Here is a 25,639-nt window from a genome sequence, read left to right as displayed (position 1 = left end):
CTGACTAAGTGCAGATGAACGCTCACATCAACTGTATTCTTGTTTCAGGAAGGCTCACAGTACAACAAAATACTAGAGTTGTGTGTATTCCCTTTTATTTAAAATATCATTGTAACTATATAAGCAAATCAAGCATAGCCCTTATGCTCCTGGCAAGATGCTAATAAGCACCCCATAAGCAGTGGTTTCTGTGATCAGGCACTCTGATTTTACAGGATGCAGTGCTCAGTCCTTTAGTGATGCCTTGTATATTCGATTAAGGATAACAATTAAAAGGTGCCTAGTAACTTAGGAGCCTAAATCCCATTTTTAAGAGTGATTTAGATGCTTGAGACAGTCTCCTTGAAACGCAATAGGAATTAAGAGCCTAAGTAACTTAGGTACTTCTGAAAATTTTACCTTAAGACAAATGGATGATGGAAAATGCAGGTGTTGAAGTTTAGAATCATAATGCTAAGGGTGAAGACCAATTTAATGTTTTAGTAACGTTAAAAAAAAAGCAATTTACTAGTATTAGGATTTCCAGTTTGCATGCTAGTTAGTAATGGGAGTTATTCCAGTCAGCAGTGCCAAGTGGGAACAAAAACCATTAATTAATCTTAAATGCTAATAATGTCTAATGCTGACAATAAAAGCTGAGGAACAAGATTGATTACATGAATATGGATCTAGCTAGGGTGCTTTGTTTTTAAGCGAACAAAGCAAGTAATCCTTTCTTCGCACAGAGACTCTGGGGTTTGGGGAACATATCGCATTACAGTGCCTCCCTCCCAACATCAAGATGTTACACTTCATGTTTCCAAATACCTCAATGATGCCAGTTTCCTGTCTCCTTTTATGGATTTTTTTCCTCCATCTCATGGCTGCAAGTGCCAGTTTCTTTTGGTTTACATTGATTCCAGACAAAACATTGAGTATGGAGTTACTTCCCCATTCATAATCTTCCTCCTAGAACAATTAAACCAAACAGCAGAAAATTTAAAAAAACAAAAAAGAAGAGCACACTAGCTTTGCATATCAATTTTATTTGAGAGAAAATAACAGTAGTTATTAAAATTAAATACAGCAGCTCTTGGTTAAACATTTTTAACTTTTTCCTAGGTGTACAGAGCCTCTCACTTAGATTTTAAAGAAACTCAGGCTTTTCATTACTCTAAATTATGTCTAGGCAGCTATGATTCCTCCTGTTAGAGACAGTGGAATGTAACCACTAAGCAACAGAGAGTAAAAGCAACCATCATTTATTCACAAACCCTTCTCTCTGAACATAGTAAGATTTCTTCCTCAACAATACCAGAGCTTTATTCATACAGATAAAAACGAATCTCCAAAACTTTGTAAGTCAACCCAGTTGAAGTTGCTAGATTCTGGAGAATTGTGAAAGAGAGACTGAGTATTCTGCAGAAAAGCAGACTATAATAAATAACAATAATGAATAAGTGGCATCGGAGCACTACTAATGGTACCAAAGGTATTTCAAAGTATCACTAATTACAGATTCCGTTGCATATACAAAAAAAATAGGAAACTGAAAAGACAAGGAGTTTGATTATTAGAATTGTTTTCCTGGCACAAGAGGGTCTATCACATTATCTTTAATTGCATTTTTCATAATTTACCTAAGGAACTTTACCCTGAATTATCAAAAGCAGCTAGTGATTATAGGTGCCTCAACTGTTGGGTCATCTGAAGAAATAAGTTGTGCCCACAAAAGCTCATGATACCATCTACATGTTTTGTTAGTCTTTAAAGTGCTGCTACTATTTGTTGTTTAAGTTTTTTCATTTACAGGACTAACTCGGCTAACTCTGAAGCTTTTCAACTGTTGGAGACCAACCTCATATCTGAAAAGGGACGGATTTTCTGAGGGAGGCTTATGCTAAACAACTTCTGAAGTCAGGTCTCTTTAATATGCCAAGAATTGGGTACTGAAAATCACTTATCCCTTAAGAATTTTGTCCTTAAGTTTCTGCCATTAGCCATAGTGGAGACTTTAAGAGCAAAGGAGATATAACATCACTAATAGAGTTATGAACCTGTACAAAGCAGCCAGCTGCTCTGCATGCCTCAAGGTAGGAACGATGAAGCACCCACTTTCCAGCAGCCATCGAGGCCAAGTATTTCTCATTTCGAAGAGGATGTCCCACAATGATGTGTGTACAACTTGGATCAAAACACTGCTTCTCAAGCACCAGTCCACCTTGAAACATGGGAGTGAGAGTCATGTTATTTAAAGTAAGGTTCTACTATAGTAGCCCTCAACTGAATTACCTATTTTAGAATTCATGCTTAAAATGCACCGCTATGCACACTATAAACTAGCAGAAAACACTGCCATTTACTAATATAATTGTATGCACAGAAGACAGGAGGGAAGCTAGAGGGAGCTACCTCTGAAAGAAAGCAACAGCACTATAATTCAGGCAAAGCCACTTTGGCACAGGCAAGCTTGAGACACTAGTGGGGGGAGAAAAGCTTTGAGAACTTAAAAAAGAGGGAGAAACACCAGGGGACAGCAGGCAGGCTCTTAGGAAAGAGGAAATCTTCTTACAAAAATCCCATATAGCAAATCCCAGTAGATGAAAATTGTCACCATTCTAGTGGTAAGTTAAGCACTAATGTGCACAAAGGAACAAGTTGCTATGACCTAGCCATCAACAAGTTTAAGCTCAAAATAGGACAAAGGTGACTAATCATCAGAGAAGACTGAAGTCCTGGAACGGACATCCCAGGGGAGAAGTGGGAAAAAAAAATCTATATGGCTTCAAGACTGAGCTTGGTAAATTTACAGAGAGGATGATGTTATGGGGCTGTTTAAAATTGCATGTGGCTCATCAGTGATTATAAGTAGCAAAAATCCCCAAATGCTAGAGATGGGACACTTGATGGAGAGGGCTCTGATTTGATGGAGAGGGCTCCGATTTACTACAGAAAATTCTCTTTCACGTATCTGACGGATAGGTCTTGCCCACATACTCAGGGTCTAATTCAGTGGTGCGCAACTTGTGGCTCACGGCTCACATGCGGCCCATCAGGGTTCTTTCTATGCGTGGCCCATAAAACATTTTTACTGTTGCCCATAAGCAGAGATGCCAGATTCTGGTGGTTTCTGTCCACAGTTTTTTCCACACCTGCATTACTCAAGTGACATTGCTAAAGCATGTAAAGCCAGGGCATGTGAAGTCAGGTGCATGCTGACTGCCCACGATGATTATAAGAGCTGCATACTCCCTCTGCGTCCAATCAAGGTGCTGCAATAATTCAATCAGTACCCCTTGCAAATTCTAGGTATGCAAACAGTTAGCAAAACTACCTTCTCCTGGGAGACTGTCTTGGATACAACAATCTTGTGACCCATTGAGATGAAGGACCACTCCTACTGCCCACTCACTAGTCTAGATTACCATCATTAGTCTGTCTGATCACTAGATTAGTGTAAATGGTGAAATGTTGGTAACTTGAAGTCTTTAAATGGTAATTTGGGAATTTCAGTAACTCAGCCAGAGGCTAGGAATCTCTTTCAGGAGTGGGTAAGTCTACCATGTGCCAGAGGTCAAACTACATAATCCTTCTGACTGTAAGTCTATTTATGATTCTTTCAATAAAGGCAATATAGTGACAACCACACAAGGCTCTGTTTTAGTCCTAAACCTGAGGTAAAAAGTAAACCTTTTTTAACAAACATGCATGAGCTACTCAGATTTAGAGGGGGAAAAAAAGGGAAGACAAGGCACTTCAGTTTTTCTAAAGTACACAAAACACTACACTCTGTCTGGTATTGACCTCACCCAGTTTCTCTCACAGTAAAACTCAAAAGCCTTGTCTCTGCTGTGTTTTTATAATGTGATCTCTAACACATATTGTTTACTCTGGTGGTAAGCACACCTTACCCTTCTTTGCCACTGAAGACCAAGTTAAACAGTCTTGAGAGCTACAGGTCTGAAACCTCAGGTTTAACTTAGCAGTGCATTAACAGAAGCCCCATTTCAGATCCAAACAAACAAACTTTGAAAGCTTCACAAACATCTGGCTACCTAGTTCCTCAATCAGATGGCAGTAATCAATTCGTTCTTGAGGATTAAGTGAAGACAGCTGGAATTTGCGCAGTTTTTCTGGTTCTTCGTCAACCTTCTTATCTACTGTAACAGCCTGGAATATGACAAAAGTTATAGGGAGAGTAGCACAGAAAGATGAATTACATATTCAACTATTTCTCTTAAGTATTCAGGGGTTTCCTACATTGGGTTTTCTCTCTGCGGTGAGGTTTGAGAAGGCAGGACCAGACCTGTCAATCCCTAGCCAAGAGTTTGGCTTCCCGTCAAGCAGACTACAGAGTTCTAATATTGAAAGCCAACCTCTGGTTCCTGTCTTCAGGGCACAGTTTAATGATCTGCCATGAAAAGGACTTTTCCATTCCAACTGATGGAATGGCAAACTGGACGCACTAAGAAATCAAATACCAAAGGTACCTCCCTATCTTCTTATCCAAGCTTTCTATTCCTATAGGGATTCTATCAGCAGCAAAATCCAAGAGGACTTCAAGTAATTATTTAAAGTAAAAAATGTGTTAAGAAAAACTGTCAGCCACCACAGCATGTGAATACCCTGCTGCCAAAGGTAGCATCCCTTCCAGACCTCTTCATAGATGATTTTTCAGACCAGGAAACTGATACTGACTTTGTTTGAGGGGGACTGATCTTTCCTGTCGAGTTTTGCACCTTCACATTTTGTATGCTGGTTTTTTTGCCTTTTGTTGCTGAGTATTGTAGAAACAACCCAATGATATTTTCATCAGGTAGTTCTTAAATTGATTTGTATGGTTTCAGAGTGCCAAAACAGGACCATTCCTCTTATCCCATGTCACAATCTGCACAATGCTAGTGGGTGCATAAGCCAAAATCAAAGGGGCTGTTGCTATTGGTTCATATTAGTAGATTAGTGCTGAGCTTTAAATTCTGGAGCAGAAGGGCAGAGGCTGCTCTTGAAAACAAACAATGCAAATTTCTCTTGCCCAGCAAGGTTATAAGGAAGATGAGCCTAACAGGCACCTTTTCTCCTTGGGCTTCTGCTCATCATGGGATGATGTCCACAATAGGTTGTAGAAAGAACAAAGTGAAGAAAAACCTGGAATCAACTTAGCAATTTAATCATTTTTCCTATGTGCTTTGTAGTTAGCAAGGAGGAAGTATGGAAAGCGCCTGTACCAGGAAGATGATCAAACTGAGTTTTCCAAAAAGGAAAATATAAGCAACTGCCTGACAAACAGGTCTGGTCTTGCCTTAAAGTGAAAAGTAGAAGGGAAACACACTGTAGGATTGGCAAGCTTGAATAAGAAAGTTAAACATTCCAAACAAGGCATATTCACTTGTGAGAGAAAATTGCCACTGAACATACATGCCTGCTGAAAAGATCAAGCAATAAAAATATAGAAAGGACTAGTGAACTAAAGGCTAGATTAATTTTCCGTACCCCTTTGTGTGTTTGCTACAAATTTCCACACTGCTTATTTTCAAATATTCATGCAACATACAACCCAATTGATCAACAAGAAAAAACAAACTTCATGCCATTATGTCATGAAAGAGGCTTAAACATTACAGTATTCCCAAATCTGACCCCATCTTAGCCTACAAAAGTCTATTTAATCAACATGACAAGCAAGTGGATTTAAATGATGCTCTTCTTTTTGAAAGTATGTTGCAATAAAAAGGATGAGAAAACATGATCTAGGAGTTAAAAAAAAAAAACTGGCCATGTTTAGTACTGAGAAAATTAGAGTGAGGAGAAACCCCATAAAAGTCTTTAAATATATTAAGTGCTATTCTGAAGAGAACAGGTGTTCAACTGTTCTCCACGTCTGCCGATGATCAGACAAAAAGTAACGGGCTCAATCTGCAGCAAGGAAGATTTAGGTTATATATTAGGAAAAAGCTTTCTAACTGAAAAGATTACATTCCAGAATAGGTTACAAGGGGTGCTGTGGAATTCACATCACCATACATTTTTAAGAACAGGTGTCAGAGATGATCTAGGTGTATTTGATCCTGCCTCAGTGCAGGGGGATGAACTAGATGACTTCTTGAGATCTCTTCCAGACCCACATTTTTATGACTTGTTAAGAATCTCTCGATAGAAATGAAAAATTTGAAACAAAAAGTGAAACTAAAAACTGCATAGAAATTATTCACTTAAAAACAAGTATGCTACTATAACAAACCTTTTCTTTGGGCTGTGGAGCCACAGGAGGGTTAGCCAGTGGGAAGGCAATGCTGGGAGCTTGTGGCGTAGGGATCACATGATCATCTTTTACTGGGATTTCTGGATCACTATATATTGGATGCTTTGGGATCTCTGCTGCACCAGTGACCCCAGAATCATGAACAGCTGTGGACAGTAATTCATTGTTGTATGATTTTGACAATTACAACTATGATAAAACTGAAAAAGTATCAATCACAAATGAACAAGAAACAGTATTTAGTCTGCATTATCAAAAACAACTGCTTACTTTCAGTCTTAAAATTTACATCCTTTCACCACAAGGCAGCAGTTGAGCTGTTGCAAGCCTCATGAGGGTTTTTTTTTTTTTTTTTTACACTATCATGAGGTTTCTCTGCTTCCCAACTAAGTTGATACCTTAAGCTAACTTGACATGAAGCACTCAAAGTGTCCACAGAAAGGGGCCACATTGATTTAATTAGATTAACCAACCAATAACTAATAAACTAATATCAATTAGACACGTTTCTAAATCAGTATAATTAAATCACAAGATTGGGCCAAAGGAACCATACTCCAGGTAGGCAGCTGCTTCAAACAAAAAAGCTGTAAGGGTGTGGTAGGAGACAAGAATGCCCTTATTTACGCACACTGAGCTGCAGAAAGCCTGCTACCGAAGGGAATGGGAGATGATGTTTGTGGACGTCAACAAGACAGCATGTGAAAGAGTAATATATGGTCTACAATGAGCATAGGACTGAGGAATTAGGAACTTCTGATTTCTATTCTCAGCCCTGTCAATGACTCTCAGTGGGCAAATCGATTCACTTCTGTTCTGGTTTTCCAATCTGTAAACAGCAGCAATGATATTTACAATCACACAATTTTTTTATTAATGTTTCCATAGCACTTTGAACATATAAAGCACTGCATGAGTGAAACATCACTAACCAACCTCTCCCTGCAGAGCTTCCCGATGGCTGCCCATCTGCTAATCTTGACTCCACTTTCCTCATATCTAGTTCTTTTTCTGAGTAATCAAGGACAGTGGAAACCGGGAAGCGTCTACTAGTCCAGGAGTCTCAAAACTTATGGCTCCCGGGACATCTATGTGCTGGAGCACATTCACAATCTAGCCTGGGAGACCCAGCGGCCCAGGAGGAGATGTACCCATTCCTGTCCCCCAAGCCTCGCCCCTTCCTGCCACTCCCCCCCAATGGCACCCCGTCCCTTGAAGGGGATAGCTTTGAGGATTACTGGAAGGGGGGGCCCTGGTGCAGAGTAGCATCAGTGGTCAGGCCCTCCCACACTCCCCGTGGTGGCTGGAATCATGGGAAAGTGAAGCAAGTGCACACTCAGAGTGTACTCCACTTCCCTGTGGCTCCTGCAGCCCATGGGACTTCAGGAAGGAGCAAGTGCTCCTGCCGCCCTGTGCTAGATCTTCCCCCACCAATCCCTGAAGTCGCATTAGGGATGTGAAGGACTAGTCGACTATCTGATAAGCAAATGCTTATCAGATAGTCAACAAGCTTGTCAACTAGTCGCTCCCCCTCCTTTGTTGCCTTTATCAGAAAGAGGCAGCAAGGGGGGGCGGGGAGGGAGGGAAAAGGGGTATTCCAAAGTGACAGCGCTGCGTGGAGCTTTGGGCCAGACCCCGGGCTCCACGTGGCGCTGCTGCTTTGAAACTTCAGTGTCAGGCTCCTCCCAGCGTTTCAAAGCAGTGGCGCTACCACTTTGAAACACTGTGGGGAGTCTGATGCCGAGCTCTGCAGCATTTCAAAGCAGCAGTGCCGCACACAACCCAGGGTCAGTGGGAAGTCCCAAGCTGACCCTGGGCTCCATGTGGGGCTTTCACCTTTAAAGTGTAGCAACAGCCCTAGAGCTGTTTCTACACTTCAAAAGGCAAAATGCATCAACTATTTGATTAGTCAATTACCCGCAAATTAACATCCCTATGTTGTGTCCATTGGGAAACAAGGTGCCATAGGAGTAAAGGGCAAGGCAGCGATGGGAAAGGGTGAGGCCTGGGTACAGGGATAGCTATGACCCCCCAAACTCCCACGTCTCCTGAGTCAACTTGCAAATATGCTCCAGCCCATAGATGGCCTGTGGGCTGTGAGTCTGAGACCCCCTGTGTCTATCCATCTTAGAGGGGAATATTCACTGTCTCTTTAGTAGACAGAGTAGAAGGAAGGGGAAACAGATTAGATGACTCCGCTGTGCTTGTGCTCCACTCCTAACAGTAGAGTAAAAAGGCTTTCAGGGATAAAAGGAAATAGTCAGGTGGGGTGTGTAGTCAGCTGTATTTGTGAAGACAGCAAGAAAGATAAGAACAACAACTTGATTCATCCTGGTCCATCAATCTTCCCAGAAGACTTGCTGCCAGATTTTTACGGGGCTCCTGGGCATCAGTGATACTTCTCCTATGCCTCTATTCTTACCTAGCACTGTGAATCTTCTTAGCTGCTACTAAGAAGCTGAGGCTTTTCAACAATTACCCCCACATGAAGTGGGCTCAGTGGAGTTATTTGCTTTCGTAAGTACTATCCAGCATGAATAAGGTTCCAAAATTGGGCCCTAAAGAAAAAAAAAGCCTATCTTTATGCAAAAGTTGCCTCTGGGAAGAGTCTTTCTGGAAGAAGAGAAGAGCACAGGAAAAAAATTACCTTTTTTAAACAATAATGGTCTGTGTGTCGTCCTGAGAATATTTAAAAGGGTAAAAAAAAAAACCTGTCCAGAGAGACCACAACACACTAAAATTGAAAAATACCATGTAGTCGTACTGTTTTCTTTTACTTTTAGATTGCCACAGTATCATAATAAGTAATCCTAACTACAGTCTAGTTCAAACATGTATTTCTCTCTTTACCCAATTCAGTAACTTCTCTATCAGTGAAGGATTCTCTGGAAGGGGACTCATTCATCTTATTTACATCAATCTGAATCTGTTCAGAGTACTGTGAAGGACTATTTGGCCATTGTAAGTTGCTGATGAGCCTTGCCCTCTCCTCCCTTGCAGTAGGGTCATCCCAGACAATCTGCTCATTTTGTGAAGGCTCTGTGTTTATGTCCATCACGGCTTGTCGTGACTGCCTAAAGAACAAAAAACAAAATCCACATAAAGTCCCATTAAAAAAACAGATGAACCATACTTGAGAGTAACAACTTATCAGCATGTTAACAATGTACTACAATAAAATTGATGAGTCTGGTAACTGACTATCAGCCAGCACAGCTCAAAAAAAAGTGGCTAATGTGAACAATACTGGTTATTTTTAGTATATATCATGTTAATAAGGTGTTCCATGATCAACATATCCTATATTTTACTAGCTTATATTCTTAGTGTACATTTGAAAGTTAAAGAGAGCAATCTTGCTTCCTGGTCTTCAGCACCCTTAATTTCCAATATTTGTCAAAAATCAAACTGTTCATTAATTCCCTTCATCTAGTTTAGCCATTAAGTATCTCTCAATTCAAAGGAAAGCACATGTCCAATATTCTAGGTTCTTTTTAGAAACTGAGGATAGGTCTAGAAGACAGTCTTGAATTAACATTTTCATTTTGGGCACGTCTATGCTACACAGAAGATCAATGCTGCCTGTGGTTGATTGTCCAGGTTTTGATTTAGCAAATGTAGTATAGACCTGCTAGATCGAACTCAAAGGACTCCACGCCTCCACCTCTCGCTGTATGCCAGGGATTTAAGATATGTCGACTCCAGCTATGCAATTTACATTGCTGGAATTGCATATCATACTTTGACCTTCCCTTGTAGTGTAGACCAGGCCTTTGACTGGAGGTTTTAGTTCTATTTTCTACATTTCCACTGAACGGATTGATTTGAAACTGTAACATGACAGACTTAATTATGCTAGAGGCAAAATGCAAGTGTAATATTTGAAAGCCTCATGGTTGGAAGTAGCCTTCACATTTACAAGCATATAAATGCATAATGAAACAGTGTATTTATAGTTATCATATGGCAACTAAGATTTGAAAGATTAGACATACAGTAGACCTCCGATAATCTGGCACCTTTGGGACCTAGGCTATGCCGGAGTATGAGGAGGTACTGCATACTCCCAACCCAATCCTCCTCCCCTCTCCCAACCTTATTCTCAGGTCCTGGAGCTGCCAGTACAGATGCGTGTCTCCCTACAGGCACTGAGGCACGTGCGCTGAGTGGCCAGCTTTTCAATCAGCTGGCCAGGACGCCATGCACAACCCAATCCCTCTCCCCCTCCCCAGAGCCAAACACTTCTTCTCCCTGCTGTTACGCATGTGACAGCAGCTGACCTGAGCGGTTCTGGGTTCCATCCCGGTTCCGTCAGAAGCGCTTGCCATTTTGATGCCCGACTATTGGGAGTGCTGGACAATTGGGTGCCGGACTACTGGAGTTTTACTGTACTTAGTTTTTGCTGTCCAAATTTTTGTAAGATTGTCAAATAAAAGAAAGAAGACAGACAGACAGACAATTACATGCAGGATGATACCTTAGTGCTTCCAAGACCCTACTACGACCATTACGCACAGATCGTGTGCTATCAGGTGTGGTCGGAGAACTGTCAAACCCATTTCTTGACAATGATCCTCTTTGTACTTGTGGTTTTACTACTGACGTTGCAGACATGATCTCCTGTAGTTGTTTTTGAAAGTTCTCCCTCATTTCCAGTGTCTGGGTTAAAACTGGAATTGAAATAAAGTCACCACAAGAGTTAAGCCATTTAATTTTAAAATTTTAGAATGCCTCAGATTTAATCATATAGCTCCCTTTCAGGACAAAAGGTATGTATATGTTTTCACATGTGGCAATACTTCCAATTAAGTCTTTGTTTTACATAAATTAGCAATAACTAATCTTTGTGAAATTCTAGAATACTAAAGACAATAGATCTACAGTCCAATAATTCATCGGGGATGGTCAATTCTCCTTTATGGATCTGCCAGTGTCTTCAAAGTAAAGTACAAAACATCTCTCCTCTTATTTTGCAGCCCTAATGAGTAAGCAGCAACTAGCAAGTTTTCAGGGAAGCCTGGAATGCTACACTGTGCTTATGTGCAAGAATAGATGACATTAAAACCTCCAGGTCTTAAAAGTCAAGCTTCCCTGAAATAGTAAAATGTTTATATTTACAACTGTAGTTCCAACTGCCATTTTAAAAAGACGACACAGAATATTCTGTTTACCTCCTTTAGCTTCATTTGCTGTAATTTGCTCCTCTCTTACTGAGACTGCTTCCTTTCCCTCGTTGGTAGTTATATCCCCAGTGTCATTTTCATCCACCAAAATACTCTAAAGAATGTTAAAAATATAGAACTTATCAATTAATTCTGGAAGACTTAGCAACTTGCTGCACTGTTCATTAAGGGGTAAGCATGTTGGAGTGTTTTAAAAGAACAGGAAGAACTCTACCAAAGCTCTACCAACAAACCAAAGCTGCACTCAGTTATCCTCACGTTAGCTGATTATTTCTGCCACAGCAGTGAAATAGTAAAAAAAACCCACCTAGACTGCAGACTTAATATCCTACTAAATTCAATAAGAGTCAGAATGCTGAGAAACTGATGCTTCCTCTAGGATAGGGCAAGTTTACAGCTGTATAACTGCTGATAGCAGCCTTTAACTACCTGAAAGGAGGTTCCACAAAGGATGGAGAGAGGCTGTTATGCAGGTGGCAGAACAAAATGCAATGGTCTCAAGTTGCAGTGGGGGAGGTCTAGGTTGGATATTAGGAAAAACTATTTTAGTAGGAGGGTAGTGAAGCACTGGAATGGATTTCCAAGGGACGTGGTAGAATCTCCATCCCTAGAGGTTTTAAGTCCTGGCTTGACAAAGCCCTGTCTGGGATGATTTAGTTAGGGTTGGTCTTGCTTTGGGCAGGAGGTTGGACTCGATGACCTCCTAAAGTCCTTTCCAGCCTTATGATTCTATGAACCTGACTTCAGAGGATTACTAAATAACTAGAGTTCGTGTCATTTTGTTAATGAGACAACTAGACTGAAATAAAAATCAATGATTCCAATACAGACCAGAGGTTATGTCTTATGGTGTACCTCAGCTTCCTTTGCTGTTTTTCCTGTTGATGGAAGTCTACTAGAAGAAAGTCTGCCATCCTGCACTGCACTGATATCCAGACTCATTTTGGGATTGTAAGTGTGAGGGAACAGAGATTCAGGAAGTCGTTTATATTCTTGGGCACTCTGCAATAAAGTTCATAAATATAAGAAGTTATTAGAAATTTGGGAAGAACTAAGACTAGCTTAGATAGCACTAGGCAAAATTAAATATAAAAATTTTCAACAAAAATAATATAATTGGTAAAAACACTAACTCAGAAGATACATGTAGTTTTTAAATGATGTTAAGCATGAAATTCTTACTTTCGAAAAAGTTCTGAAGATATTTCTTCATGACTACTAAACCTAACTTTAGTACTGTACCACTGGCAAATACTTATCCAAACAAAAGTTATTGTTCAGGGAAACCTCAACAAAAAGCTCTGCTAAACTAAGTCAATGTATTAGATATGAAAACAAATATATGAAGAAATTGTCAATTTCACCTCTACAGTCATTACAAAGATGAGAGTATATCAATTAAAATATTTAAGATTTAGAAGGATGAAGCCCATAAAAAGCTGAATGCAAAAAACACCAAATATTGTGTATGAACAATTTAAACCCATGCACACACTTTTAAAAAAACAAAGTCAGTCTATTTCCATTCTCCTTCACATTTCAGAGGAAAATAAAAATACATTTCTTCCATACCTCTAAAAGCCAATGCTCTGAAACAATGTGTATGCCCCTTTCTTTAACAGATTTATATTCCTTACTGCTGTCATTTTGTCGTCCCTGGTAGATGAAGTGAGTTACGGTTTCATCAAAGCACCATCTAGAACAAACACCAATAAAATATAACTCCATAACTGGAAGTGTTAACTCTAGTTTAATATTGTAATTACTGCATCCTTGAAATTAAATCTTAACCCACTACTATAAATAACCATTATTCTATGAAGCTTAACCAAAGGTACCAAAAACTTATTTATCTGCCTCCTCAAAATCACCATATCAAATATAAGAATTTTTGGGCAAATCATGTCATGAATATCTCAGTAATTTCAATTTACTATTAATAAAATGTACCGTAACATTTAGATTTGGGTTTTTGATTGTGTCAGTTTACAAATTGAAATACGTACATAGAACAGTAATATTCTTCTGTATTATACTATATACAGAATCTTACATTGCCCACCTCACCTGTTATATTTGAGTACTTTTCGGTAGTACATTAAGCAATATGACTAACATCAGTAACGTGGTTTGGTGTCTCATTCTCTCTCTGCATGCGGAAAATTATTTGCACAGTGTAGTGTTTGGTCTTGATTCTGTTTTTGTAGATTTTGCTTTTAAATGTGTAAGGTACTATTGTATGTCAGAGAAAACACGGCTGAAGATACACATCTTGCATGTGGCGCAGAAGGGTTTGAAATGGTCCTTAAGTTTCTATGGGAGATCATTCCACAGTCTAGAACTGGTACCTGAGGAAGTTCTGTCTCTTGCATGGATAAGCTTTACCCTTATCATACAGAGTTCCATTGTGCTAGAAGAGCAAAGATGTACCCTGGTCTTCGTCCCTAAACTTTAGGTGATTTTTCAGATCTCAGGCCCAGGCTATTAAGCACCTTGAAGATAAGGACTATACTTTGAACCTGATTCAATATTATATGGAAAGCCAGTCTAGGAAGTGGAGGATAAGCCTAATGTGCTTGCGGTATCCTATGTTGCATTGAGATGCAATACAGCATTCAATATTAGTTGGTATTTTGTGCCCTCGTATACTACATTGCTGTAATCCAGACAGGAGATGACAAGGCGTGTATAATTGAGGTCAGGTAGCCATCTGTCAAAATGGGATGGAGTCTCCTATCAGGAGATGGCAGAAAGCATTACTTGCAGATTCTGTTACATGAGAGATTAGTGTCACCAAGAAATCCAGGAAAACTCCTAAGCTGAAATGACCAATTGTAGGCATCTGCCTTCAACCAAAGGAGACACTCCTGTTTTTGAACTCTTCAAAGTGATTTTTTTCTGCCGACTAGCATCATCATCTCTGTTACTCCTGTTCAGTTTCAACCAGCTATTATTTATCCATGATCTTGTTCATTCTGGTGAAGTATCAGTTGAGCTGTGTGTCATTTGCATATTGCTAGTGCTTGAGTCCATGCCATTTTATACCCGTCCTCCTAGTAGCTGCACTGAGATGAACAGAACCAGAGAGAACTGATCCTTGTAGGACTCCATAAGACGCATTTAGTTGCAGAGATGCAGTTTCCCATCACAACTTACTAGATTCATCCCTTGAGGAATGGATTAAACCATTTTAGTGCATGTCCCTGGATCCCTGATACTGCTATCCTGCCTGAGAATGGTATCTCATAGTTGACAGTCTTTAATACTGCTGAAACGTTCAGGAGAATAAGAATGCTTGTCTCTGACTTTTCAATGACAGCGAGAGATCTTTACATCAGTAATCAAAAGCTGTGGTATTACATCCTGGCCTGAATCTAGATGGTGTTAGGGGCTTCCTATTATCTAGAAGTGAGTTTCAACTGGCCTGATTAGTTCAGTGTAACCTAACCAACTATTGTTATACTTTCTATCTAAAAGTTTTTATATAATGTGTCAATGGAAACTAATAACTCATGGATCATTAATATTCTGGCATGCTATATAGTGTCAACACCCGATGGATGTTCTGGAATTACAATTAAAATGTTTTTAAACTAGGTGTGACAGGAATTTTCTAAAGTTTTTTTTCCAGACAAAAGAATGCAGTTCTCCTGGCTTGAATGCATTTCCCAAGTAATTTGAGCAAGGTGTAACCACCTTGAAAACCACAAAGAAAAGCACATTTGCATGCCAGGCCATCAAAACCATGGGGGAAACCAAATTGGGGGGTAAATGATCACTTATTTCAATGAGGGATGGAAACTGCAAACCCCAAGAAGCATTCCTTCCTCTTGAAGCAGAGTCAAGTGTGTTGAGAAGAGACCCTTTTAAAAGGTGTACTACACTATAAGAGAAGGTCAGAGAGCCCTTACATTATCCTTCATCTGTGAAGACAAGGAAAACCAGTGCCTTGAACTCTGTGGGGGATCATAACAGACTGTAGGAAGATCAGTGGACGTTATCTTGAACAAAGTCTGCAGCTTGTTAGATTAGAACTTAACCATTAGAACGTCTGTTTTTACTTTTGTTCATTTGTAACTTTCTACCTTTATCACTTTTGCTTGAATCTCTTAAAACCTCTCTCTTTCTGATTAAACAAACTTGTTTTGCTTTTCATCTAAACCATAGGTTCCCAAACTGGGGTGTGTGTGCCCCCCTGGGGGGCGTGAAGAAATTCCAGGAGAAGTGTGAGGTGACCCAGCACTCCCTCCTTGCTCAGTCAATCCCCCTGCACCCAAGAAAGAGCCCAGTCCGTCCAGTTAAAAAAATTCAGAAAATACCATGTGAAATGTCCGGTATTTTCTGGTTTTCCTGGCTCGGATGTCCACCAGAACACGTCCAGCTCAGGCTGACTGGGGAGGGGGGGAGGATGGAGAGTCCCGGCAGACTTCAAAATAGCCTCCTTAAAAGGGCAATGCCTGCTCTGCTCTTAAAAGAGCAACTCCCCCCCCCCCCCCGGGAGTATCGGCACCTCTTTTTTTTTTTTTTTTTTTTTTTTTTTAAAACACTGATCCCAGGGATTAAAGAGGCCATGACTGTTTTTCGGCCCCAGTCAGTTCCTTTTTTTTTTTTTTTTTTGCTCATCAAGTTTTGCTTATATTTTTGTTTTTTTGGCCCCAGTCAGTTCCTTCCTGCCGCTCCCCCCCCCCAACAAGTTTTGCTGCTATTTTTTTCGGGGGGGGGGGGGGCGGGGAATCAAGACTTTATCAAAAATCAAAAAGGGGCATGATGCCGAAAAGTTTGGAAACCACTGATTTCTAAACCAACCCTGTGCTTTGACTGAAGTGACTCCAGTAAAGGTAAAGCTGCTGTTTGTGTCTCTTTAAAGGATCAGCACACTATCCTTTATAAATGTAGAGTGACATGGGTCAGGGGCTAGAGTTCACTATTTATGCTCTGCTGGACAAAGTTTGGGCTAAGAGAACCCTGAGAAGTGAGCTAACAAGGCAGACAAGCTGGTGTGTCAGGTTACTGTCGCTCAAGTTAGCTGCAGCAAAATGCCCACTTGAGGCTGAGACAGATAGCAGTATCTCATAACTCTGGGTCTCCCCAGCAGCTAATCCCAGTCAGGTCAAGGACATTAGTTGTAGTTAGATAATCTTGTACTTCTCTATAAGCTTTGCTCAGGATTTGTAGGTCAGTATTTCCTGAGGTCTTATGGGTATAGTTTAGGATCCAACTCTGTTCCCGATAGTTATGGAATTGACACAATGGAAGTTATGCTCATCTGAGGAACTGGTATTGTTATATTTAGATTATTTCCAAAAGACATTTTCGCCCATTTTGTTAATCCTAAAAATGCAATTATTTTCAGCCAAACCAAGATAATACAACATTTCAAAAAGGATCACTTTAAAGATTTTAATCTCCAAGTATTTAATCAAAAAGTTTTCAGAAAAATTCTCTAGCAGGCACTGAAATGTAGACCTAAAATTGAAAACATGAGTGTCTCTGTTTTTGAGATCAGAGGGGTTGGTGTGTAAGTCTGAATCTGCAAAAAAGCAACGAGGAATCCCCTGGCACCTTAAAGATTAATCCAGTTTATCTGGGCATAAGCTTTTTTGGATAAAAACCCACTTCAGTGGGTGGCATCTGACAAAGTGGGTTTTTGCCCACAAAAGCTTATGCTCAAATAAACCTGTAAGTCTTTAAGGTGGCCACAGGACTCTTCTCTGTTTTCAGTGTTACTAAAAGCTCAAAGTAACATTCAATATGAAGACGTTTCTCCCCCATAAACAAAAATAAATTACTAAGCTGAGACTGCAAATCTGGTCATCCAGTAAGAACACACAGGCTTTTGCCACTTTAACTAATTAAAATTTATTTTAGCTGTCACCTATAGAAATATACATTTCTGATTCTGCTCCCACTTAAAGTCAAATTACAAAACACTCTCCCCCTCAAAAAAAACTTCCACTGAAATTAAGGAGTGCAAAATCAGGACCCAAACTAATGACAAAAAAAGTTAATAACTAGGGATGTCAACCTGCAGTTGACTACACAATTAACTGATAAACCTACACACACACACACACACACTCACACACACACACCCATCTCACAGACAGCAAGGGAGAGGAGGGAGGAGCCAACTCCCCAAGAGCACTAGATCTGCGCTGTTCCCTGAGATAATGGCACAGCTTCTGTCCACGGGGAGCTGACCCCCCGTGGATGGGGGCTGGTGCTGCCTCTGATACAGAAGCAGCAGTGTGGGATGGCAGGAGGCTCCTTGGGAATGGGGCAGGAGCACACTGACTGTCAGCCCTGCCCCCCAGTAACTAATGAATAATCGTATAATAGCTAAAATTTGCCGCAGTTACACCATTATTCAATTAGTTGCTATCCAACATCCCTATTAATAACATTCCTTAATTAAAAACAAGTTGCAACCTTAATACAGAGAAGGCTAATGCTTTGCTATAATTAAATGCCACATGCACACACCAGATTTTAGAACACCAAGTTTCAGATTTACTGGAGTGAAAAGTTATATCAAGGCAGAGTGTAATAACTACTGGCATCAGTCAATACCTGTAATCTGCTCCAAGAGAAGCGGCAATAGCATTCAGTTCACTCTGCTTTTTACTGAGTTTCTTACTAACACATATGACTAGATCAGCAAGAGGTTTTGAATCTTCCACCTGTTCGCAGTCATGAGGAAAAATATGAAAAAAAATCATGTTCTGAGGAGCTTTAAACTAACATCTTTGTAATAATAAAGAAGAGAAATAACTTACCTGAGTTCTGTTTCTCTCTGCTTCCTGAACCTCCCCATCATAAGGGAATGCTCTTATAGCTCAACATGCCAGGAACCAAGGAGCAAAGATTTACCTCACAGTTTCACGAGAATATATCACACCTCTTTCTTAGTCTGAAATCTTCTTGAACTTTTAAACAGGGAAAATACTGACACAAAACACAAAACTGCTGACACAAAAACATCTTAGTATAAAGGACAAAGGGGCCCAAGATGTGCATGGCATGAAGTGAGTGAGAAAGATGAGACTACAGCATGGCAAATTACTGTTAATCTTCCCTTACATCCCTAGAATGGGGAAGTGGAATGATGTTTGTAAGCAACTAATTGACTACCCAGTAAGCATATGCTAGTCACTCCCTCCTGCCCCCACTTGCTGCCTCTATCAGAGAGAGGCAGCAAGGCGGGGAAGCAGAAGCTGGTGGGATCCGGTTTAAAAGCCGGTTCCCCTCAGCACCATTTGGGGGGCAAGGGAGGCAGAGGCGTAGCAGGGGACCGGGAGCACCCAGTCCCAGACGCTGTGCCTCTGCTTTTTAACTGAAGGCTCTTTAATATATTTAAAAGGCAGAGCTGCAGTGGGGTTAGCTCCTGGGGCCAGGATATAACCCAGATGCAGCTCTGCAGTTCTCTCCCCGCCACTGACTAATCTATAGAAATTCCAATGACTATTCGATTAGCTGATTACCTGCAATTTAACATCCCTACCCCATTTTCATACTGGTTACAGGGTACATGTGCAGCCAATAATACACAAAGCACTGCCTTTTCCTACATCTTCAATCCACTGCATCTGCTGTACATTCCGCCCGCATTTCTTTGTTCTATTCTAATTTTGCTTTCTTCAGAATAGAGCAGATTTAGTACAAGGAAGCATGAAAAGATTCTTGCTTCCAGGAAAGAGTATGCAAATACACATACTAAGGGGGAGGAAAATAATCAAAACACCTCTTAATGTGGGGGTGAAAGTGAGAAATCTTTTGTCTCCTGCTTCCAAGTAAGTGAAGCAACAACAGCACTTAAAGTGGAAGGGTGAAGAAGCAAGATATATGACAAAAATAAATTCCAAATACTTCACAGAAAATAATGGACATCCTCCAATAAATAGTTAATCGGAGAAAAAATATTTATCTCTTGCTCACCATTCTCATGGCACCAGACACTATGAATTCCTTAACAATGATGAGCTACAAGATCTAGAAATATGGATTATCTACACTCACATAGTCATATAGTAATAGAAATGTAGCCATGTTAGTCTGGTGTAGCTGAAGCAAAATACAGGACAATGTAGCACTTTAAAGACTAACAAGATGGTTTATTAGATGATGAGCTTTCGTGGGCCAGACCCACTTCCTCAGATCAAATAGTGGAAGAAAATAGTCACAGCCATATATACCAAAGGATACAATTCATATGTGTTCATTTTTTAAAATTGTATCCTTTGGTATATATGGCTGTGACTATTTTCTTCCACTATTTGATCTGAGGAAGCGGGTCTGGCCCACGAAAGCTCATCATCTAATAGTCATATACATATACACATACTGCCAAAAACTGTTAAACCAAGTCAGTGGTACAAATATCTTTAAATAAAATTCTGTGTTTTTTAAGGGTCAAAATTATTGGTCTCTTCTCTTTCAACAGAAACAAAAGGACAGTCATTCCAATTTTTGCCTGAATATCAGAGCCGACTTATCCATTAGGCATAGTAGGCACAGTGCCTAGGGCCCACGATACTTTTAGGGGCCCATGAAAATATTTTAATTTATTTTAAAATCAGAAGAAAAAAAAAGAACTTTTAGGGTCGAAGAAAATGTTTTAATTTTTTTCCTCACATCAGAAAAAAACGAAACTTTTAGGGCCCATGAAAATCTATTAAATTTTGCCTAAAACAGAAAAAAAAAAATGTTGAAGTATTTAAAGTTATATCAAAAATAATTTTTAATATTGATATTATTATGGTGGGAGGGGCCCACGAAGGCAAAAGTGCCTAGAGCCCACAAAAGTCATAATGCGGCGCTGCTGAATATAGCAAGATACAGCATCAAAGCTATCACAATTCATAATCTATCATTTTCTCCTAACTTATTTGTTTACATTGTATCTTCTTGATTAAGTCCACCTATATACTATATATTTGAAAGAGTTTGTCTGTGTGTGAGTCTCTATCTGTGTATCTGTCTGTTTCTTCAAGAACTCTTCCTACACAGTAAGAGCTAGGACCAACAAATTTGGTATGCAGCTTCCTCTTTTCATAACCTAAACCAAGGTCATGGTTTGGTTGTGCCAGGAAAATGGCACGTGTCTGGCATAGGATTGCTTCTCATAAAACCATATCTTTCTCCTATCCGCGACTGTCCCAGGCCAGGGTCTGCCAACCCTCTGCCACTCTTTAGCCGCATTCCTCACTCTGACTGAGGAATGCAGGGGACAGATAAACCTGCACCTGCCCCGGCTGGGGGACATGTACTCCCCCTGCAGCTGCAGCAGCCAAGAAGAAGTGCTTGTCAGCTGGCCCCAAGCTGTTGCTGTGAGAGGGGGCTTGGGTAGTCCTCTCTCTCCCAGGCAGCCTGCATATTGAATCCCTCCAGGTCCACCCCCACCCCATAGCAATGATTTAAATGAAGAAAAAAAAAATATTTAGTTAAGGACCCGACCAATGCCAGGTAAATCTTCTAATCTAGTAAATAAATAAAAACAATAATCCTACCACTTCTGGTTGTGCAGCCTTCAGCTCAGGACTGGCAGTAAGAGCTGCTCTTTGACGCGTGCTGTTTGCCAAAGCTAATTTCAAGTTCCTGCCAATGACTTCAGAGAGAGGAGTACTCAATTTCTTGTTTCTCTGATTGGGACCCCCTGGAGTTTCCAAAGCTGCCAGAGCATCCTACCAAAAAGAATAAAGAAACAATAATTGTGTTAACATAGACGGACTACTGGTGTCCACAGTGGTCCATACTGGGACCAATCCTATTCAATATATTCATAAATAATATGGAGAAAAGGATATAACAGTGAGGCAGCAAAATGTGCAGATGCTACCAAACTGCTCACAATAGTGAAGTCCAAAGCAGACTGTGAAGAGCTTCAAAAGGATGTCACAAAACTAGGCAACTGGGCAACAGCATTTTAATGTTAATAAATGCAAAGTAATGCATATTAGAAAAATAATCCCAACTATAGGTACAAAATGATGGGGACTAAACTGGCTATTACCACTCAAGAGAGAGATCTTGGAGTCACTGTGGATACTTCTCTGAAAACATCCACTCAGTGTGCAGAAGAAATCAAAAAAGCAAAGAGAATGTTAGGAATCATTAAAGGGATAGAGAATAAGACTCTTGTTGAAGACAGAGGTCCATGAGAAAGTGCGTAGTGCTTTGCAAAAGTTTGGTCAGATGCCCATGTGGCTGAAGTGCATATGTCCTCGAGGGGAACCTTGTGGAGGTAAGCTACAGATGTTGCTATGGCTCTGGTGGAGTAGGCTCCGATAGAGGTCTGTGGAATGAGCTGATTGTGACAGGAGCACAAGGCTATCCATTCAGAAATCTAATGAGATAGTCTTCAGGAGGATCTCTGTTGTCCTTTTTTGCGTTCTGCAATGGATATGAAAAGTATGGGTGAAACCCTAAGTGGCCTTGTTCTGTGATGTAAAATGAGAGCGCTCTGCGGACATTCAGCATATGCATCCTTGCTTTGAAAGTATTAGCATGAGGTTTAGAAAAAAATATGGATAAGTGAATAATCTGGTTTATGTGGAAGAGAGAGCATACCATGGGGAGGAATTTGGGTTGGGTACGCAGCATGACTTAGTCTTTAAAAAAGATGATGTACGGAGAATCCACCATCAGGGCTACCATTTCTCTCACCCCCCTGGCAGACACAACTGCAACCAAAAATGTGGCATTCATAAAAAGGTAAAGGAGAGAACAGGTGGCCACTGGCTCAAATGGAGGATTGGTCAGTACACTGAGAATCAGATCAAGATTCCATGGCTCTCTTGGTGGAGTTCCATCAGGGTACAGAGTGTAGGCCCTTCATGAAGCATTTTGTGACTGGATGGGAAAAAGCTGTACTATTGTCTATTTTTGAATGGAATGTGGTTATAACACTAGGTGCACCCTAACAGCACTGATGAAAAGGTTGGAGTGCTTTAGGTGCAGGAGGTAGTTAAGGATGACGGGTAATGGGGCAGTCTCAGGAGAGATGTTCCGTAGGATGGCTCAATGCCCAAAACACGTCCACTTGTCAGAATATGTTTTCCCAGTTGAAGCAGCACAACTGTGTAGAAGTACATTGCATACTTGATCAGAACATTGTAACTCTATACCTGAGAACCATCCAGGTACCAAGTCTTCAGGTGGAGTTTGAGGAACCATTGGTGTTGGATTTGTATGCCTGGTTGACATAACAGTCTAGGGTTGCGTGGCAAAGAGATCGGTGGAAACAGTGTCAATTCTGCTGAGAAAGGGGAACCAGGGTTGTCTGGGCCAGCATGGCGCTATTAGAATAACTCTGGCTTTGTCCCTTCTTGAGTATCATGCGAAGGAGGAGGGGAATGGGAGAGAAGGCATAGAAAAGGCACTGGTTCCATTTTATGGTGAGAGCATCTCCGAGGGAGTCTTTGCCTATGCCTGCTCTGGAGCAGTATAGGGGACATTTTTTGTTGGCACTTGTTGCAAAAAGGTCTACTAGAGGACAACCTCAATGCGCAAAGATTGCGTACAGTGTGTGCTGGTCTACCTGCCATCATGCTGTTGAGGTAACGATCAGCTTAGTGCATCAGCTGTGGCATTCAGCGCTCCTGGTAGATAACATGCACTGAGAGTGATGGCATGGCAAAGGTGCCAATTCCACAGGGGTGATAGCCTATGTACACAAGACATGGGAACAGGCTCCTCCCTGTTTATATAAAACATGGTGACAACAATGTCAGTATATATCTTGACATGCTCGTGTGCTACTGCTGGACAGAAGTGTTGGAAGGCTAGTCTTACAGCTCTTAGTTCTAGTATGTTAATGTGGTGGGCTCCTTCCTCCTGTGTACAAAGGTCCTGTGTTGTTAGATTTCCTATGTGAGCTCCCCAGCCCATGGAGGAGGATCTGTTGTGATGATGGCGGAGAGTTTTGATGGCTGGAATGGGATTCCTGTACATAAGTTCTGTATCTTTGTCCAACAAAGTAGTGCGTTTTTTACCATGGGTGTGATGGAAAGAGACTTGGTAAGGGAATGATAGTTCGGTCTGTAGACTGTGCTGAACCAACCCTGTAGGCACCTCATAAACAAATGTGTACTGGGGACCACTGGGTTGCATGTTGCCATGTGGCCAAGCAAGTGAAAGCAATCATATGCCGTTACTTGCGGCATCATGCGGAGCTTTTGGACCAGGACCCTGAACTTTTCGAACCTACCAGTGGGCAAGGAAGCTATTGTGACCGTTGAGCTCCTATGAACTGTATGGACTGCACCGGCGTGAGTACTGACTTTGTGTCATTTATCAGCAGGCCCAAGTAGTGAAAGAACCTGGTGATCCAGGCATTTCTGTCCGATGAGGGTGAAGGTCAGAACAATGGGAAAAACACTTGGATAACAGGTTTTTTTCCTTTCTTTTTTTATAGAAAGACAAACTTGGATAGGTCACGAGGTAATAACCAAGGAGAATGGGGGAAAACAAACTACTTATCTATACAGAACAATGCTGAGTGAACGGTACAGCTGAGTTCTGTCTTAAGCTGGGGATGGTAAGAAGGAACTGAGGGGAGGGTGGCCGCACATGCGTGTTTGCACCATGTGGCACTCATGCACCCTGCTGCCGTGCGTGCTCGTGCACTCCCCCCTCCAGGCAGTACTCTGAAGATTCCGGTCTTGGAACTGGAATGCACCGACACCTGCTGTGGAGCACCCACAGGGACGTCTCTTGAAGGAGGAAGTATTTCTTTATGCAACGCACAGTCAACTTGTGGAACTCCTTGCCAAAAAACATTGTAAAGATCAGGACTGTAACAGGGTTCAGAAAGAACTAGATAAAATAATCGATGATAGCCATTGATGGATCTATTAGCCAGGCTGAGGAGAAATGGTGTCCCTAGCCTATTTGTCAGAGGCTGGGAATGGGGTAACTGCATAAGGATCACTTGATGATTACCTGTTCTGTTTGTTCCTTCTGGGGCAGCTGGCATTGGCCATGTCACAAGACAGGACACTGGGCTAGATGGATCTTTGGTTAGACATATAGGCTATAAGAATGGCCTACATAGATAAGAGAGACAAAGGACAGAAGAAAAGTAACATCTCAATATTACTTAGATGGGCAACTAAGTAAATAATGAGATTAAAGAATCATAAAAATATAGGACAGAAAAGGACTTCAGCAGATCATCTCCAAGCCAGACTAAAGATTATTTCAACAATCCCTGATAGGTGTTTATCTAACTTGTTCTTAAAAAACTCTAGTGACAAAGATTCCACAACCTTCCTAGGTAATTTGTTCATTTAGTCACTACCTTTTCAGTTAAGAAGTTTTCCCCAATGTCTAACTTAAATCTTCCTTACTGCATGTATACCCCTTGCTTTTTGTCCTGTACTTGATTGTTAAGGAGAACAATTTATCACCCTCCCCTTTACAACAATCTTTTATGTACTTGAAGATTTCTCACAAGCAATCCTGTGGCACCTTAGAAACTAACAAATTCATTAGGTCATGAGCTTTTGTGGGTAAAACACATTTCCTCAGATAAGTTGAAGTAGAAATTACAGAACCCCATGTATATATAACAGCAAAAGAATGTACCTGTCAATTACCTGTTAACGAAGCTAATTAAGTCAGGGTGCATGTGATAAAATTCTTTTAAATCCCCTATTGAATGTGCAGGGAGATTAAAATGTTCCCCTACAGATGTGTGCATTACCATTCCTGATGTCTGATTTACATCCATTTATCCTTTGGCATAGAGGCTGTCCAGTTTGGCCAATATATATGGCAGAGGGGCATTGCTGGCACATATCACATTAGTGGATGTACAGGTGTTATGAGCCCCTGATGTTGTGGCTTGTGTGTTTAGGTCCTGTGATGGTGTCGCTTTTATAGATATGCGGATAGAGTTGGTAACAGGGTTTGCTGCAGGGATAGGCTGTTTATTGGCAACACACAAAGAAGGTACCAATGTGAGATTTCTAAAAAATCCTATAGCACTTGACCCAAGGTTTCAGATTCTGAAGTGCCATCCAAAATCTGAGAGGGACAAGGTATGGGGCATGCCTTCAAAACACTTGTTTTCAGAACAAGACCACACTCAAATACAGAAACTACAGAACCCAAACCATCAAAAAAAAAAAAATCAACCTTCTGCTACTGGCACTGGACTCAGAAGAATTTGTGGCGGTCCACCCTGCTTTGGATAGTTATTGAGCAGAATCCATCATAA

At 40.8% G+C, this 25,639-nt stretch overlaps 1 protein-coding gene across 5 annotated transcripts in view; it reads right to left on the bottom strand.

The window, feature by feature from the left end:
* Positions 1–25,639, bottom strand: part of TOPBP1 (DNA topoisomerase II binding protein 1) — a 50,379-nt gene that overhangs the window by 2,290 nt on the left and 22,450 nt on the right. For all 5 annotated transcript variants that reach the window (XM_075921903.2, XM_075921901.2, XM_075921904.2 and 2 more), the window contains exons 15-25: positions 20,928–21,101; positions 17,992–18,101; positions 12,994–13,117; positions 12,277–12,423; positions 11,410–11,515; positions 10,716–10,908; positions 9,089–9,312; positions 6,218–6,384; positions 4,035–4,149; positions 2,037–2,200; positions 808–948 (exon numbers count right to left, since the gene is read on the bottom strand). In XM_075921903.2, the coding sequence (XP_075778018.2) occupies positions 808–948; positions 2,037–2,200; positions 4,035–4,149; positions 6,218–6,384; positions 9,089–9,312; positions 10,716–10,908; positions 11,410–11,515; positions 12,277–12,423; positions 12,994–13,117; positions 17,992–18,101; positions 20,928–21,101 (1,665 nt within the window). The remainder of the gene's footprint in view (positions 1–807; positions 949–2,036; positions 2,201–4,034; positions 4,150–6,217; positions 6,385–9,088; positions 9,313–10,715; positions 10,909–11,409; positions 11,516–12,276; positions 12,424–12,993; positions 13,118–17,991; positions 18,102–20,927; positions 21,102–25,639) is intronic.

This window comes from Pelodiscus sinensis, chromosome 2, assembly GCF_052426305.1.
Source record: "Pelodiscus sinensis isolate ZL-2025 chromosome 2, ASM5242630v1, whole genome shotgun sequence".
NCBI classification, from domain to species: domain Eukaryota; kingdom Metazoa; phylum Chordata; order Testudines; family Trionychidae; genus Pelodiscus; species Pelodiscus sinensis.
Note: the sequence above shows the minus strand (reverse complement) of the source record. Positions and strands in the feature narration are given on the sequence as shown.